Source organism: Hemiscyllium ocellatum, chromosome 11, assembly GCF_020745735.1.
Source record: "Hemiscyllium ocellatum isolate sHemOce1 chromosome 11, sHemOce1.pat.X.cur, whole genome shotgun sequence".
In the NCBI taxonomy this organism is placed as follows: Eukaryota; Metazoa; Chordata; class Chondrichthyes; order Orectolobiformes; family Hemiscylliidae; genus Hemiscyllium; species Hemiscyllium ocellatum.
In genome coordinates this window covers 1,212,358-1,230,999 of record NC_083411.1, presented here as the reverse complement: position 1 = coordinate 1,230,999, position 18,642 = coordinate 1,212,358, and the positions used below count along the sequence as shown (strand labels likewise).

Sequence of the window (18,642 nt, the reverse complement as noted above, 5' to 3'; positions counted from 1 at the left end):
TTGCAAAACTTGAAAAGGTTGAGAAAAGATTTAGAAGGATGTTGCCAGGGTTTGAGGATTTGAGCTGTAGGGAGAGGCTGGGGCTGTTTTCTCTGGAGCGTTGTAGGATGCGGGGTGACCTTTATAGAGGTTTATAAAATCACGAGTATGGATAGGATAAATAGACAAGGTCTTTTCCCTGGGGTGGGGGAGTCCAGAACTAGAGAGCATAGGTTTAGGGTGAGAGTGGAAAGATGTAAAAAAGACCTAAGGGGCAACATTTTAACGCAGAGAGGGTGGTACGTGTATGGAATGAGCTGCCAGAGGATGTGGTGGAGGCTGGTACAATTGCAACATTTAAAAGGCATTTGATTGGGTATATGAATAGGAAGAGTTTGGAGGGATGTGGGCCAGTGGCTGGCAGGGTGGACTAGATTGGGTTGGGATATCTGGTCGGCATAGATGGGTTGGACCGAAGGGTCTGTTTCCGTGCTGTACATCTCTATGACTCTATGATAGCATTTTACACTCAACCCCCAGTGTTATTGCTTAATTAGTAGTGAGCAGGCAACAGGAGAAGGGATCTTGGCTGATAGATGTGATAAAGACAGACCAGAATTTCTATAGCTACTTGCACATTCTCAAGAAGGCACAGTAATCTTTACAACTAATAAAATGTAGCTTGTTTTGTAATGTAGGAAATACTTGGTAGAAAAATATTTGGAGTTCTCTCCCCTGTTTAAAGGTAATGATGAAATAGATTGCTTTGCTTTTCACAAGAAAGTGAGAAATTGTAACTTTTGAGCTTTACTTAAGGTTCCACATGCACCTGTTGTGCAGCAACAAAGTTCAATGTTGCAAGAGGCTCTTGCAGCAATCTGTGGAGGTGCCCCTTATTTCTCGCTTGACTTCCGCATATGTTCCACCGATGTATCAAGTTATCGGAGGCAGTTGCCTTGTCTCGATGCTTTCATCTGAATCAGTACCTCATGAGTTCAAATCTCACTTAGAGCACTGTGTGTGTAATCCCGGTTGCTACTTCAGTACAGTACTGTGGGAATTTCTACCACTAATGAAAAACAATGTCTTGTTGCAGCTATAGAAGGTTGAATAAACTCATTGAAGAGGCTTTAAACGTTAAATGTCGAGTTGATAGAAGTTGTTTTGCCTAGTGAGGCAGTCCATCTTGAGAGAACATACAATTATCATTAGGCTGTTCCAGAGTAAAATCAGGAATTGCTTTATATAAGGTATAGCGGAAATTGGGACAGTTTTTCTCTCTTTCTATCACCACCCTCAACACAAACTGCTACGCGTTAGAGGTTTCAAAACTGAGACTTTTTTCTTTCTATTTGCATAAGGGGTGTGGAACAAAGATGGATAAGTGGATTGAGGTATCATTCAACCGGTTCTGTTCAAATGATAGTGAAATGAGTTGTAGTGAGTGGTCTGTGTGTTCTTCATACTGCTCAGGTGCCATCTATCTTTCTCTCTTAATCTCTTCCACACCAATTCTAATAATTGCTATTCATTCTCCATAGATTCTCCAGTTTTGATTGTATTTTGGGCATGGTTATAACTTAAGTCCCTTCCTGTCTGTTTTATAAAATACGTCAAGTACAGAGTTTAATTCACACTTCATAATGCATCAAAAAGCACTGTTTAGAGTTAGCTTGCTTCCAGTGTTTTGACAACAGTGCAGTGACCCTGTTCTAACCCACAAGGTCTAAGTTATGTTGATGACTTTATTTACTCATCATGATGTCATTTCTGAGTAAAGCTACTTAAATAAATATCCAACTCTGTTACTATGGCTAACTGTGCTGGGAGTCATGTGATGAAGTAATGTACTCTTCATGTTTCTGTCCTTGGAGTCAATTGCTTGTTGTTTCTCCTGATCTGCAAGGTTGGTTTATCAATTTAAGAAACCTAATATTGTTTAGAAATAATTTCACCTGGCTCAGAGGGAATGACTGGAAGCTGTGCTTGTGCCCTCTCTGTAATGCTTTGTTAATTTAACTTGGTGAACGTTGTGTGGTTCACTTTCTAACATTCTAGCCTCTGAAGGTTGTGCATTCAACAAGAACCATTCTGAAACAAATTTACCCAGAGCAGGAAGAAACCTGCTCACCCTTAAAGACAAGGAAATAAGTTACAATCCAGTAGTATCATAGGGTTCAAACTGGAGAAGGTATTATTCAGCAATAATTCTCTTCATTAATTGGTGGGTAAGGTAAGGATGCATATTTTTGAGCTCTGGGGAATTCCATTCCCACTCTGTAGTGTATTACATCTTATACTTTGGAGAGGTTATTGTCTGGTATGGAATGTACTGTTGTGAAATGCTATCACTAGTATTTGGAGATTGCTTCACTTTGCTGTTATTCTGGAACTGCATTGACTTTGGACGGGAGCAGGGCTTCCAAAAGTGCCCCTAAGCTGTTTAACATACCGCATGTATGCTTTCCACAAATAATTGGCAAAAAGGGATTTCTAGAGGGAAGTACCGTCCACGTGAGTGGGAAATACTGGAAATGTAATGCATCATGGGAGGTTTTTCTAAATTCCGTAATCTAGTGAAAAGGTGAACAAGGTAGCTGGCTCAGCTGGCTAAGGAACAGTCAACAGTCAATCACCTGAAGCCTAAATAGTGCCTCAATAGTGTTAATTACTATTGACGTTTAACAAGTGAGTAATTTCAACTCTGTTTAAAAAAAGACAATGTGAAAAGCACATGATCAGTATGCTTCCTCGAACAGTTGTGAGAAGATGCAGCTGGAGTGGGAGAGTGATACTGGATATTTAATGTTTCGTGGGAGTTCAGTCCATAGGCGAAGAGGTGCTTTTTGTTTTATTTTGTTTGTACAGTCCGTATGGAGTTTGTAGTATATAAGGCTCTTCAGCTGCAACTGAGCAGACAGAGGGTTGTGAATCTGTGGAATTCCCTGCCCAGTGAAATAGTTGAGTCCTCATTGAATATTTTTAAAGGTAAGATAGATAATTTTTTGAACAAAGAAGGAATTAAGGGTTGTGGTGAGAGGGTGGGTTAGTGGAGCTGAGTCCATGAAAAGATCAGTCATGATCTTATTGAGTGGTGGAGCAGGCTCGAGGTGCCAGATGGTGGCCTTCTCCTGCTCCTAGTTCATATGGTCTTATGACTGCCAGAAGGAATTAACTGGGAAACAACAGGAATAAGTGAAAATCAGGGCCAATATAATGGAATATGTTAGCAAAGTAGTATAAGTGACGCCAGTTAATGTGTTCTTATATCACCATAACCTTTTTTAGAAAAGAGATTTACTAAGGGGTTTAACAGAAGTCATGACAGCAGGAGTTCTCACCCATGATTTGCTTCTCCTGTGCTATGTGGCAAATCATTAACGTTTCATTGGTCACAAACAAAAATTGCTGGAAAAATGTCTGGCAGCACATGAGGCGAGAAATCACAGATCGTGTTTCGGGTGCAGTGACCATTCTTCAGAACTCTTCAGTTCAGAAAGTTTCGGTTGTTCCTGGTGACCAAGTACAGGAAGTGTGTCCAACTGCAGCTCATGTCTAACCACATTTTGGAACTGGAGCTGCTAGTGAATTCACTGTGGAGCACCCATAAAGCTGAGCATGTTGTTTATAGCGCATTCAATAAGTTGGTCACACTACATGGACAGAGTAAGCAGGTAGAAAGGAATGAGTGACCACCAGACAGAGTGGAGGAAGGCACGGAGTGGCTATCCCCCTTTCCAACAGATATACGTTGTTTTGGGTACTATTGGGGGGCTGACTATATCGGGGAAAGCAGTGGCAGCTAACTTCGGGTACCATGGGTGGGTCTGCTGTACAAAAGGGAAGGAACAAGAATGCCAGGCCACTAGTGATGGAGAGTAAATTGTAAAAGGAGCAGATAGGCATTTTGAGCTGCCAGCTGGACTCCAGAAGAGTGTGTTGCCTCCCTGGTGTCTGAGTCAGGGCTGTCACTGATGCACGGCATTCTGAAGGGGGAGGGCAAGCAGACAGCATGGTATGTTTTTTGCATTCATTAATGGAATGTGGGTGTCACTGGCTAGGCCATCAATTATTACCCATCCCTAATTACCAGAAGGCAATTATATTGCTGTGAAAATGGAGGCACATATAGGCCAGACCAGGCAAGTATGGGATTTTCCTTCTCTAAAGGACTTCAGTGAACCAGATGGGTTTTTTTCTGACAATTGACAGTTGTTTCATCATTGTTATTAGACCTTTTAGAGTCATAGAGATGTACAGCATGGAAACGGGCACTTCGGTCCAACCCGCCCATGCCGACCAGATATCCAACCCAATCTAGTCCCACTTTCCAGGTTTTTATTGAATTCAAATTCCACCATCTGCCATAGCAGGATATTGGTACCAATGACAGAGGTAGGAAAAGAGATGAGGTCGTGAAAGATCTTTAGATCGAGTAGACTGGATGGGGCGGTGTTTGTGCAGTGTGTCCAGGAAGCTTTTCTAACTAAGTATGTAGATTGTCCGACCAGAGGGGAGGCCATATTGGATTTGGTACTTGGTAACGAACCGGGACAAGTGATGGGCTTGTTAGTGGGTGAGCATTTTGGCAATGGTGACCACAATTCTGTCTTTCACCTTGGTTATGGAGAGAGATAGGTGCGTGCAACAGGATAGGTTTTACAAATGGGGGAAGGGTAAATACGATGCTGCAAGACAGGATCTGAGGAGCATAAGTTGGGAGCATAGGCTGTCAGGGAAGGATGTCGTTGAAATGTGGAACTTTTTCAAGGAACAGACACAACGTGTCCTTGATATGTATGTACCTGTCAGGCAGGAAAGAGATGGTCGTGTGAGGGAACCTTGGTTGACAAGGGAGGTTGAATGTCTAGTAAAGAGGAAGAAGGAGGCTTACATAAGGTTGAGGAAACAAGGTTCAGACAGAGCGTTGGAGGGATACAGGATAGCCAGGAGGGAGCTGAAGAAAGGGATTAGAAGAGCTAAGAGAGGGCATGAAAAATCTTTGGCGGGTAGGATCAAGGATAACCCCAAGGCCTTTTCTGCATATGTGAGAAGCATGAGAATGACGAGAACGAGGGTAGGTCCAATCAAGGGAGTGGGAGACTGTGTATTGAGTTGGAAGAGATAGGAGAGGTCTTGAATGAGTACTTTTCTTCAGTATTTACAAATGAGAGGGACCGTATTGTTGAAGAGGAGAGTGTGAAACGGACTGGTAAGCTAGAGGAGATACTTGTTAGGAAGGAAGATGTGTTAGACATTTTGACAAGCTTGAGGATAGACAAGTCCCCCGGGCCTGACGGGATATATCCTAGGATTATGTGGGAAGCAAGAGAGGAAATTGCAGTACCATTGGCAATGATCTTTTCGTCTTCACTGTCAACAGGGGTGGTACCAGGGGACTGGAGAGTGGTGAAAGTTGTGCCTCTGTTCAAAGAAGGGAATAGGGATAACCCCGGGAATTACAGGCCAGTTAGTCTTACTTCGGTGGTAGGCAAAGTAATGGAAAGGGTACTGAGGGATAGGATATATGAGTATCTGGAAAGACACTGCTTGATTAGGGACAGCCAGCACGGATTTGTGAGGGGTAGGTCTTGCCTTAGAAGTCTTATTGAATTCTTTGAGGAGGTGACCAAGCATGTGGATGAGGGTAGAGCAGTGGATGTCATGTACATGGATTTTAATAAGGCATTTGATAAGGTTCCCCATGGTAGGCTTATGCGGAAAGTCAGGAGGCATGGGATAGTGGGAAATTTGGCCAGTTGGATAGAGAACTGGCTAACCGGTCGAAGTCAGAGAGTGGTGGTAGATGGTAAATATTCAGCCTGGAGCCCAGTTACAAGTAGAGCTCTGTAGGGATCAGTTCTGGGTCCTTTGCTGTTTGTAATTTTTATTAATGACTTGCAAGAGAGTCGAAGGGTGGGTCAGTAAATTTGCAGACAATACAAAGATTGGTGGAATTGTGGATAAAGATGAGGACTGTTGTCGGCTGCAAAGGGACTTAGATATGATGCAGAGCTGGGCTGAGGAGTGGCAGATGGAGTTCAACCCTGTCAAGTGTGAGGTTGTCCATTTTGGAAGGACAAATAAGAATGCGGAATCCAGGGTTAACGGTAGGGTTCTTAGTAAGGTGGAGGAGCAAAGGGATCTTGGGGTCTATGTTCATAGCTCTTTGAAAGTTGCCACTCAGGTGGATAGAGCTTGTAAGAAGGCCTATGGTGTATTAGCGTTCATTAGTAGAGAGATTGAATTCAAGAGTCGTGAGGTGATGTTGCAGCTGTACAGGACCTTGGTAAGACCACATTTGGAGTACTATGTGCAGTTCTGGTCGCCTCACTTTAGGAAAGATGTGGAAGCTTTGGAGAGGATGCAGAGGAGATTTACCAGGATGTTGCCTGGAATGGAGAATAAATCGTACGAGGATAGGTTGAGAGTGCTAGGCCTTTTCTCATTGGAACGGTGAAGGATGAGGGGTGACTTGATAGAGGTTTATAAGATGATCAGGGGAATACATAGAGTAGACAGTCAGAGACTTTTTTCCCGGGTACAACAGTGTGTTACAAGGGGACATAAATTTAAGGTGAAGGGTGGAAGGTATAGGGGGGATGTCAGGGGTAGGTTCTTTACCCAGAGAGTGGTGGGGGCATGGAATGTGCTGCCTGTGGGAGTGGCAGAGTCTGAATCATTGGTGACCTTGAAGCAGCAATTGGATAGGTACATGGATAGGTGCTTAAGCTAGGACAAATGTTCGGCACAACATCGTGGGCCGAAGGGCCTGTTCTATGCTGTACTGTTCTATGAAAGCAGAAATTAGGGATCTAGGAAGTGGATTAAAGAATAGAACCCAAAAGATAGTAATGTCTGAATTACTTCCCAATGCCATGTATAAGTGAGTAAAGGTTAGTCCAGGTGAATGCAGACGGGTAAGCTTTAGATTTCTAGGACATAGGGACTGTTTTGAGGAGCAGTGGGATTTGTACAAAGGATGCACCTGAACTGGAATGGAATCAGCATCCTTGTGGGGATGATATTAGGTGATGCTGGGGAGAGTTGAAGTTACCTTGATGGATTTGGGATCTAGAGGGAATATTCAGCAAGGGAAGATGGATGGCTAAAATTAGAAGTGACAGCAAGTTGAGTCAGGAAGGCATAGACATTATAGGCAAATTAAGGCACAAGGGAATTTGTCACGGTTGGATGATATTTATTTTAATGCAAAGAGTCTGACAAAGCAGATGAGTTGAGGGCACAAGTTAAAACATGAGGGTACGATGTCATTGCTGTCAATGAGACATGGGTGAAAAAGGGGCAGGATTAATAGCCCAGGATACGTGGTTCTCGGGTGATACAGGGAAGGAGATAAAAAGGAGAAGGTGTCGCAATTTCGATCAGGGTAGCTATTACAGCTGTAAGGAAGGATGAAATCTTAAGTTTCTCAAATAAAGCCATACGGGTAGAATTCTGAAACCACAAAAGGAGCAATCTCATTGCTGGGAGTGTACTCTAGACCCCCTAACGGTCTGAGAGAAATAGGAAAGTAGGTATATAAGTAAATTTCAGGAAAGTGTAAGAGTAATAGGATCATACGGAATTTCAACTTCCCTGACATTAACTGAGATAGGCATTGTGTGAAAGGTTTGGAGGGAGTGGAATTCTTAAAATGCATCTGGAGAGCTTTGTAAGCCGGAACTGAGAAGACCTGATGAAAGGGAGTAATCTGGACTTAATTTTATATAACGGATTTTATGTAATGGGTGGCACGGTGGCTCAGTAGTTAGCACTGCTGCCTCACAGCACCAGGGTCCCAAGTTCGATTCCAGCCTCGGGCGACTGTCTGTGTGGAGTTTGCACATTCTTCCCATGTCTGTTTGGGTTTCCTCCGGGTGCTCTGGTTTCCTCCCGCAGTCCAAAGATGTGCAGGCCAGGTGAATTGCCCGTAAATTGCCCATAGTGCTAGGTGCATTAGTCAGAGGGAAATGGGTCTGAGTAGGTTAGCTTTGGAGGGGTTGGTGTGGACTGGTTGGGCCGAAGGGCCTGTTTCCACATTGTAGGGAATCTAGTCATCTAGAAGCTGAGTAAGTGTTTGAAGTATCAGTCAGGAGTGTTTTGCCAACATGATCATAACTCCATAAAATTCAAGATTGTTCGAGAAAAGGACAAGAATGGGCCTGAAAACCAAGCTCCCAATTGGGGAAGGGCTAACTTTAATACAAACAGCTGTGATTTGTCCCCGGGGGTCTGGGAGCAGATGCTTGCAAGTAAATCTCCAAATGGGATGCATTCAAGAAGGAAATACCATATATACATGTATAGAGGTTGATCTCGTGAATAAGTCAACCCTTATTTTGGCCAAACAATCTGGTATTTTTCATATACCTCACGTGTAAGTGGAGCCTATTTTTTCAGGGGTCTCTTCCTGACCATATATGATTAGATTAGATTAGATTCCCTACAGTGTGGAAACGGGCCATTCAGCCTAACAAGTCCACACCGACCCTCTGAAGAGAAACCCACCCAGACCCATTTCCCTCTGACTAAAGCACCTAGCACTATGGACAATTTAGCATGGCCAATTCCTAACCTGTACATCTTTGGGAGGAAACTGGAACACACACAGGAAACCCACGCAGACACTGGGAGAATGTGCAAACTCCACACACACAGTCACCCAAGACTGGGATTGAACCTGGTCCCTGGCCCTGTGAGGCAGCAGTGCTAACCACTGAGCCAATGTGCTGCCCCAAAGGATATAGAGCACTGATTAAGAGAAAAAGGGGAGACTTACAGCAGAGGTCCTAGAGGAATATTGAATGTGCAAAAGGGAAATTCGGAAAGCTAAATGGGCTACGAAAGGATACTACTGAAAAATGTGTTGCTGGAAAAGTGCAGCAGGTCAGCATCATCAAAGGAGCAGGAGAATCGACGTTTCGGGCATAGGCTTCCTGAAGAAGGGCTTATGCCCGAAACGTCAGTTCTCCTGCTCCTTGGATGCTGCCTGACCTGCTGCGCTTTTCCAGCAACACATTTTTCAGCTCTGATCTCCAGCATCTGCAGTCCCCATTTTCTCCAATGAAAGGATACTGACAGGTAAAATAAAGGAAAATCTGAAGTTATTTTACAAATACATTCATTAGAAGGTAAGAGGGTAACTTGATCAAAGTCTTCAAGATATTAACAAGAAAAGACAGGGTAGGTAAAGGTAAATTATCTCCACTAGTTGGATATTCTAGAATAAAATAGAAGGCATAGTTTAAGAATTAGGGCCAAACTATTTAGGAGAGATAAGAGCATAAGGAGCAGGAGGAGGCTCTCTGACCTTTGAGCTTGCTGTGCCATTCAGTCAGATCATGGCTGATCTTTTTGTAGCCTCGGTCCCACTTACCCACCCTCTCACCAAAACCCTTAATTTCTTTACTCTTCAAAAAATGATCTATCTTCGTTTTAAAAACGTTCAATGTGGATGCCTCAACTACTTCACTGGGCAAGGAATTCCACAGATTCACAACCGTCTGGGTGAAGAAGATCCTCCTCTGTTCAGTCCTAAATCTGTTGCACCTAATTTTGAGGCGGTATCCCCTTGTTCTAGTTTCACCCACCAGTACAAACAATCTCCCTGCTTCTATTCACTTCATAGTCTTATATGTTTCTATAAGATTGCTGCACTCCCCCCCCCCCCCCCCCCTCCAATTTCTTCTAAATTTCAATGGATATAATCCCGGTCTACTCAGTTTCTCCTGATAAGCCAACCCTCTCAACTCCAGGATCAACCTAGTGAATCTGCTCTGCACCTCCTCCAGTCCATCCTTTCTCAAGTAAGGAAACCAAAACCGGACACAGTACTCCAGGTGTGGTCTCACCAGCACCTTCTCCAACTGCTATTACTCAATCCCTTTAACAATGAAGGACAAAAGTCCATTGACCTTCCTTATTACCTGTTACATCTGCAAAGCAACCATCTATGATTCCTGCACAAGGGCACCCAGGCCTCTCTGTAGAGCATGATGCTTCAATTTTTAACCGTTCAAGTAATAGTTCTTTTTACTGTTATTCCTACCAAAATGTGTGACTTCACGTTTATCAACACTCTACTGCATCTGCCAGACCTTTGCCCACTCACTTAACCTGTCTACATCCCTCTGCAAAGTTTCTCAGTCCTCTGAACACTTTGCTCTACCACTCATCTTAGTGTCATCTGTGAGTTTTGACACACTACACATGGTCCCCAAATCCAAATCATCTATGTAAATTATAAATAATTGTAGTCCTAGCACTGATAACTGAAGCACACCACTAGTCGCTGATACCAACCAGAAAAGCACTCATTTATCCCCATTCTTTGCTTTCTGTTAGTCAACCAATCCTCTATCCATGCTAATACATTGCTTGTAACACAATGCAGCTTTATCTTATGCAGCAGCCTTTTGTACGGCACCTTGTCGAATGCCTTTTAAATCCAGATACACCACATTTCAGGGTCCCCATTGTCCACTGTGCTTGTAATGTCTTCATAGAATTCCAGTAAATGTTGCTTCCAGATGTTAGGAAGCACTTCTACAAACGAAGGGTGGTACTTGTTTGGAACGCTCTCCAACAAAAAACAGTTGATGCTGGATCAGTTGTTAATTTTAAATCTAAGATAAATATTTGTTAAGCAAAGGTATTATGGAATATGGACCAAAGGTGGTTCTGTGGAGTTAAGCCACAGTCTGATTGGTGGGACAGGCTCAAAGGCCTCAATGGCTTACGACTGTTCCTGTGTTCCTTTGACTCTTGCTGCACAAAGTCTCCCTGTTTTGCATGTGCATGCAGTGCTATGTTACAGCTGTTCTTGAGAACTGGTAAAACGCAGTGATATTCACTTGTCTCATATCCTGTAAACAAGTACAGTGGTCCCCTGTCCCCGCAGGGGATGCATTCCATGGAAGCCTGAAGCCATGGATAGGTGCGAACCTATTCATTTAAATGGGAAACTGACCTTCCTGGTAGCCTCCTGGTCCCTGGTTCTGGAATGTTCCCTATTATATGTTCAGGCTGTGGTAAACTGTGGGTAACTGAAACCATGGAAAATAAACCCGTATCTAATAATGTATAATGCTGCAGGTCTGGCACCATGTGTGGAGAGAGAAAGTTTTGATTTCAGTGATTTTTTTTTCAATTTATTGGATGACGGCATGGCCGGCTAGGTCAGCATTTGTTGCCCGCCCCGTAGGGCAGTTTAAGCACAGCAATGTAGTTGATGCTTGTGGGTCTGAAGTCTCCTATAGGCCAGACCATGTAAGGATGGTGGTTTCCTTCCCTAAAGGACATTAGTGAACCAGATGGGTTTTTCTGGCAATCAACAATGGATTCACGGTCACTCTATTAGACGCTTAATTCCAGATTTTTATTCAATCCAAATTTCGCTATCTGCTGTGGTGGCATTCAAACCTGGGTCCCCAGAACTTTACCTGCGTCCCTGGATTAACAGTCCAGTGAGTACCACTAGGCCATTGCCTCCCCCTTAGAACTGTGTTCAGAACGTGCTTTGAAAGATTGTCACTGGATTCGAAATGTCACATTGTTTTTCTCTCCACAAATGCTACGTGACCTGATGAGTTTCTCCAGCATTTTCTGTTTTCCTGATTTTCAGCATCTGCTATATTTTTGCTTTTTATATAAAAAATTAAAGTATAAATATTGCAGTCAACAGCTGTTTTAACAATATGCCTTGGAAAATCTCCCTGTTGTGCTATACACTGGGATGCCACATGCCACATACAAATTGCAAATGCTAGAAATCTGATCAATCTGTAATGTTAACTCTGACAATGCCAATGCTGTTGAATGAATATTTCCAACATTTTCTATTTATACTGGAAATAACATAGCCCTTTATTGGTCTTTTTGTCAATAACAATGGGTCAGAAATATTGTGCAGTGTTGTCATATTTGATCAGTTGTCAATATGTTTCATACATTTTCACAAACTGCTGCCCAGAACTGGTATTCCATAATGGGCTGTGTGTGTCCTTTCAAAAACTACTGGTTGTGACTATGCTATTAGATAGTCCATGTCCTGCTAAATTCTATGACTAAGATATGGGTGAGCGCATCACTAGTGATGTTTAACAGAGAAGTGTGCATGATACATTTTGGTCTGAAGAATGAGCAGATGGTTTAGTGTTGAAGGGTTACAAGAGTAGAGACCTACAGTTTCAATCTTCAAACTTTAGAGGTGCAAGACAAATTGAGAACGCTTTTGTGCAGCCATGCGGAACCCCAGGCTTTACTGATGGAGGGATCGGGTACAAAAGCGTTGGGAGCTCTACAAAACCATTATAAACCATTGGTTAAGATGCAGTTAAGTTGGTTCAGTTAAGGCCCCACTGGAAAGATGTCAGGGTCTTAGACAGGAAGCAGAAGCTAGAATGGGATGAGGGACATCAGTTACATGGAGAAGATGGAATTGTTCTCCTTTCTAGCAGAGATGTCTGACAGGAAATTCACAAAGATGGTTGCAATCATGAAGGCTTCTGATAGAATAAATAAAGAGAGCGTGTTTCTGGTGGCTGAGGGTCAGTAACCACAGGAGGGAAGAGTGAGGATAATTGGCAAAAGAACCAGAAACCAAGGAGATTCTCTTTTTGCTATTGGTTGTGGAACGATCGTGACCATACTGCCTGAAGAGCTGGTGGCTGCATATTCAATCATGACTTTGAAATGGGAATGACTTAGAAAGGTACATGTACGAAGCAGTGAGGATAGAGAAGTGGAGTGGCAGTAGTGAATTGCTCTTTCCAAGAGCAGACACCAGCACGATTGGCCATCTGTTTCTCACCTGTGCTATATTTTGAAGATTGATGTTTTGTTTTCTGTCTTTCTTTCTCAGTTGCTGCAGCACAAGCCCAAGCAGAGGAAAGGAGAAGCCAAAGTGTAAATAGTCCTGTTTCCTCTGATCCACCACCAGTCATTACAAAGGCACCAACCAAACCAGGTATCTGCATCCTTGCTGAGCTGAGCTTGCATGACCAGGATCAACAATCTCAACCTGATTCAAAGTCCATTCTGTGGCATGTCCATCCCCTAGTTTGTACGCAGTCTGGTTTGGATCATTGTAAACCAACCGCAGAGGTGCATTTCAACCAGTTTTAAATTGGTTATTCCACTCAGGTGCTTAAGAATACCGTGCAAGTAGTCATTTAACAGCTGGCTATTTATCACCAAGCAAAGGATTCCCACAACAAAGTGCACAGTGATTTTAGTCTGAACATCAATGTTCCTATCTCACCCCCTCTCCTACAAAACCTCTTTGGCTGCAAAATGGGGTGAATAAAAGCTTTGAGCAAAGAGCAGGTGGTTTTGAGAGCCGGCATAGGGACAGTGAAATGATGGACTCTTTGCTGTGTTTTCTGTAATTTGGTTTGCTAAATCAAATTTATTATTATTTATATTCCCTGATTATAGAGCTGATCTCTCTTCTAGAGTCTACACTTTGCTAATCTTTCTTTCTTGCTGGGTATCTTTATGCCTCTCCTACTTCCTAAAGCACTTCACATTCTGGTGCTGCAATTACTGAGATGGAAGAATAACAGATAAGTCTTGCATAATTGATTCAGTTGGTCATTGATGAGCATTAGTACCTCATCTTTGACTCACAATCTAAGTATTCAGACCCCAAGAGCCTTGCCTGTGCAATTCAGAGACATCGAAATTAGGAGTGGGAATAAGCAAATCAGCCCTTCATACCTGTCCTGCCATTAAACATGATCATGGCTGGTCTTACCTTGGTTTCAACTCCACTTTCCAGCCAGCTCCCCATAGCCCTTTATCTGACTTTTTACCGGAAACATATCGATTTCTTTCTTGAATCTGGTGATGTATTCTGCCTCCACTGCACTCTGGGGCAGTGAGTTCCATAGATTTACAATCTTATCCTCATCTCCGTTTTGAACCCATCTCCTCACACTCGATGTCTATAACCTCTTGTCTGAGACAGGTTCCTCCTTGTGAAACAATGTTCCACATTCACCTTGTCAATCCCCTTTAACATTTTATATATCTCAATCAAATCCCCCCCCCCACCGAATTCCAGTGAGTACAAGTGCAAGCTGTTCAACCGCTCCTCATACGCCAGCCCTGGGATTGCCCTGGTGACCCTCCTCTGAACTGCCTCCACTGTCACCACATACTACTTCCAGTAAAGAGACCAAAATTGGACATGCGACTCCAGGTGTGGTCTCACCAATGCCGTATATAATTGTAACAACACTTCATTACTTTTCTCATCCAGTTCTTTGCAATAAATCCCAAGATTCCATTTGCCTTTCTTAACATATGGTGCATCTGCATGCCCACTTTCTGCAATAGGGCGGCACGGTGGTTAGCACTGCTGCCTCACAACGCCAGAGACCTGGGTTCAATTCCCGCCTCAGGCCACTGTCTGTGTGGAGTGTGCACATTCTCCCCGTGTCTGCTTGGGTTTCCTCCGGCTGCTCCTGTTTCCTCCCACAATCCAAAGATGTGCAGGTTAGGTGAATTGGCCAAGCTAAATTGCCCATAGTGTTAGCTGAAGGGGTAAACATAGGGGAATGGGTCTGGGTGGGTTGCGTTTCAGTGGGTCGGTGTGGACTTGTTGGGCCGAAGGGCCTGTTTCCACACTGTAAGTAATCTAAGCTAATCTAATTCATACACAAGGGCACACCGATCTCTCTGCACTGACACTCTTTGAATCTGCTTTCCATGTAAATAATAATTTGCCCATTGAATTTCCCCACTGAAAAGATAGTCTTGCACTCTTCCACATTAAACTCCATATGTAAGGTTCTGGCCCATTCTCCTATCTTATCCATATCCATTTGTAAACTCTTTATCTCCTCCTCACTGTCTGCTTTCCCACCTACAGTCATATCATCTGCAAATTTTGCGATGTTACATTCTGTCTCTGCTTGCAGATTATTTCTATGTTGAGGTCCAAGAACTGAACCCTGCAGCACCCCACTAGTTACAGTTCATCATTGACAAGACCAGAGCTGTTGCTGATGTTCCACTTACATTCAGTCTTGAATGTTCCAAATACATTAAGCCTCAATCTATCAGTGGAAGTGTTACTACTAATTGGTTGTTCTGTCTCTCCAACAAGGCTTGCTTTGTCAGTAGGATTCTCAGTCGTAAATAAAATTCTCATCAACCAGTTTGTCATCTCTCCTCACTAACGTTATGTGATTTCTCTTGATCAGTAATAGACGGCTCCACTCTGAAGACAGTTGAAAGGCAGCGACTCGCCAAGGAGCGGCGAGAAGAAAGGGAGAAAGAATTTGGTGAGTGACAACTTTTCAAGGGGAGTAATGTGTGTGAACAAGGGAGGAGGGTATGGAGAAAAGAGGAGTGTCGAGGCAGGGGTTTGGGACAGGTAACACATAGAGTAGAATCCCTACAATGTGAAAACGGGCCCCTCGGTCCAACAAATCCACTCCGAAGAGTAACCCACCCAGACCTATTCCCCTACCTATATTTACTCCTGATTAATGCGCCTAACGTACACATCCCTGAACACACATTATGGGCAATTTTAGCATGGCCAATTCACTGAACTTGCACATCTTTGGATTGTGGGAGGAAACCAGATTATCCAGAGGAAAGCCGCGCGGACACTGGGAGAATGTGCAAACACCACACAGACAGGTCCCCAGTGCTGGACTTGAATCTGGGTCCCTGGCACTGAAGAGAAAGTGAGGACTGCAGATGCTGGAGATCAGGGCTGAAAATGTGTTGCTGGAAAAGCACAGCAGGTCAGGCAGCATCCAAGGAGCAGGAGAATTGACGTTTCGGGCATGAGCCCTTCTTCAGGAGTGAGGAGAGTGTGCCAAGCAGGCTAAGATAAAAGGTAGGGAGGAGGGACTTGGGGGAGGGGCGTTGGGAATGCGACAGGTGGAAGGAGGTTAAGGTGAGGGTGATAGGCCGGAGTGGGGGTGGGGGCGGAGAGGTCAGGAAGAAGATTGCAGGTTAGGAAGGTGGTGCTGAGTTCGAGGGTTGGGACTGAGATAAGGTGGGGGGAGGGGAAATGAGGAAACTGGAGAAATTTGAGTTCATCCCTTGTGGTTGGAGGGTTCCTAGACAGAAGATGAGGCGGTCTTCCTCCAGCCGTCGTGTTGTTATGGTCTGGCGATGGAGGAGTCCAAGTATCTGCATGTCCTTGGTGGAGTGGAAGGGGGAGTTGAAGTGTTGAGCCATGGGGTGGTTGGGTTGGTTGGTCCGGGTGTCCCAGAAGTGTTCTCTGAAACGTTCCGCAAGTAGGCGGCCTGTCTCCCCAATATAGAGGAGGCCACATCGGGTGCAGCGAATGCAGTAAATGATGTGTGTGGAGGTGCAGGTGAATTTGTGGCGGATATGGAAGGATCCCTTGGGGCCTTGGAGGGAAGTAAGGGGGGAGGTGTGGGCGCAAGTTTTGCATTTCTTGCAGTTGCAAGAGAAGGTCCCAGGAGTGGAGGTTGGGTTGGTGGGGAGTGTGGACCTGACAAGGGAGTCACGGAGGGAGTGGTCTCTCCGGAACGCTGATAGGGGAGGGGAGGGAAATATATCCCTGGTGGTGGGGTCCGTTTTGAGGTGGCGGAAATGACGACGGATGATATGATGTATATGGAGGTTGGTGGGCTGGTAGGTGAGGACCACTGGGGTTCTCTCCTGGTGGCGATTGGAGGGGCGGGGCTCAAGGGCGGAGGAGCGGGAAGTGGAGGAGATGCGGTGGAGGGCATCGTCGATCACGTCTGAGGGGAAATTGCGGTCTTTGAAGGAGGCCGTCTGGGTTGTACAGTGTTGGAACTGGTCCTCCTGGGAGCAGATGCGACGGAAATGCTTTGAAGGTGGAGACCATCTGGGTTCCCACAGCTACCTAGACTACACCTCCTCCCACCCTGCCCCCTCTAAAAACATCATCTCATATTCCCAATTCCTTCGTCTCTGCCGCATCTGCTCCCAGGCGGACCAGTTCCAACACCGAACAACCCAGATGGCCTTTTATCTTTTATCTTAGCCTGCTGGACACACTGTCTCCTCATTTCTGAAGAAGGGCTCATGCCTGAAACGTCGATTCTCCTGCTCCTTGGATGCTGTCTTACCTGCGCTTTTCCAGCAACACATTTTCATCCCTGGCACTGAGGCAGCAGTGCTGCTATTGAAGGGCAGGGTGTGGGAATGGGTCTGAGGTAGAGATGTGTGTGGAAATAGGCAGTGTATGGAGATGGTTTGTATTTTTGTTTAGTGAGTCATAGTCATACAGTGCAGAGAAGGCCCTTTAGCCCATTGAGCCTGTACTGACAATGACTCACCACTAAAGGCACACTAATCCCAATTTCCTGCACTTGTCCCATATTCTTGAATGTTATGATATTTCAAATGCTCATCCAAATATTTTTTAAAAGTTGTAAGGTTTTGAGCATCCACTACATTTCCATGCAGTGCATTCCAGATTCCCATTACCCATTGAGTAGAAAACATTGCTTTCTCAAATCCCTGTGAATCTCCTGCCCCTCGGCTTAAAAGCTATGCCCTCTTGGGATTGACCCCCCAACCAAGGAGGGGTGGAGGGAGTGAATTTTGAAGGTAGTGGATATGGTGTCAATCAAGTGGGCTGGTTTTATTTAGCCTATGACTCAGCCTGTTAAGAGATGATATTACACACCTCTGGACCAAGTGGAACTTGAACTCAGGCTTCCCGGGCCAGGGGTTGGGATACTACTCAGTGTTCCCTGGATGGTGTCAAGCTGTTTGAGTTTTGTTGGGGCTGCACCCATTCAGACAAGGTGGGGAGCATTGTTTCTCTCTCTTGACTTGTGGTGTAGACAGTGATCAGGCTTTGGAGAGTCAGGCAGTTACTTGCACCCCTTCAGAATTCCTAACCACTAATCTGGTAGCCAAATAAATGGTTACAACACCTCATCACCCAAAGGGTGTTGACCTTACACTGAGGAGAAAGGATCTGAGGTGAGTGTGTGATGTATTGAACAGTGAAAGTCCCCATGCTAGTATTTGTCGAGAGTGTGCTGCTGGAAAAGCACAGCAGGTCAGGCAGCATCTGAGGAGCAGGATATTCAATGTTGTGGGCATAAGCCCTTCATCAGATTCACAATGATGGATTTATGCCCAAACTGACGATTCTCCTGCTCCTCGGATGCTGCCTGACCTGCTGTACTTTTCCAGCAACACACTCTCGACTCTGATCTCCAGCCTTTGCACTCCTCACTATCTCCTCCATGATAATATTTGTGGCATTTTTTTAATAACTGATCCACTGCTGTTTTATGTTTATACCTTTAGCTGCAAAAGAACTTTACATGCTAGAAAAAGAAAAGAAAATACGACTCCAGTATGAGAAACAAATGGAAGAACGTCAGAGGAAACTGCAGGAGCAACGGCAGAAGGAGCAGCAGAAGAGAGTTGCGGTGGAAGAGAAACGAAGACAAAAACAGGAGGAAGAAAAGGTCAGCGTAGTGGCTGGGGAAGGGCCTCCTCTAAACATTAATTATACTGAGTATTGCAAAATTATGTAAGACTTAAAAACAGGAGTAGGCCATTCAACCCCTCAATCATAGAGTCATAGAGATGTACAGCATGGAAACAGACCCTTCGGTCCAACCTGTCCATGCTGACCAGATATCCCAACCCAATCTAGTCCCACCTGCCAGCACCCGG

The 18,642-nt window shown here is 44.5% G+C and overlaps 1 protein-coding gene across 3 annotated transcripts in view; it reads left to right on the top strand.

The window, feature by feature from the left end:
* Nucleotides 1-18,642, top strand: part of map7d3 (MAP7 domain containing 3) — a 111,391-nt gene that overhangs the window by 24,006 nt on the left and 68,743 nt on the right. For all 3 annotated transcript variants that reach the window (XM_060832379.1, XM_060832376.1, XM_060832375.1), the window contains exons 2-4: nucleotides 12,845-12,949; nucleotides 15,192-15,272; nucleotides 18,268-18,431. In XM_060832379.1, the coding sequence (XP_060688362.1) occupies nucleotides 12,845-12,949; nucleotides 15,192-15,272; nucleotides 18,268-18,431 (350 nt within the window). The remainder of the gene's footprint in view (nucleotides 1-12,844; nucleotides 12,950-15,191; nucleotides 15,273-18,267; nucleotides 18,432-18,642) is intronic.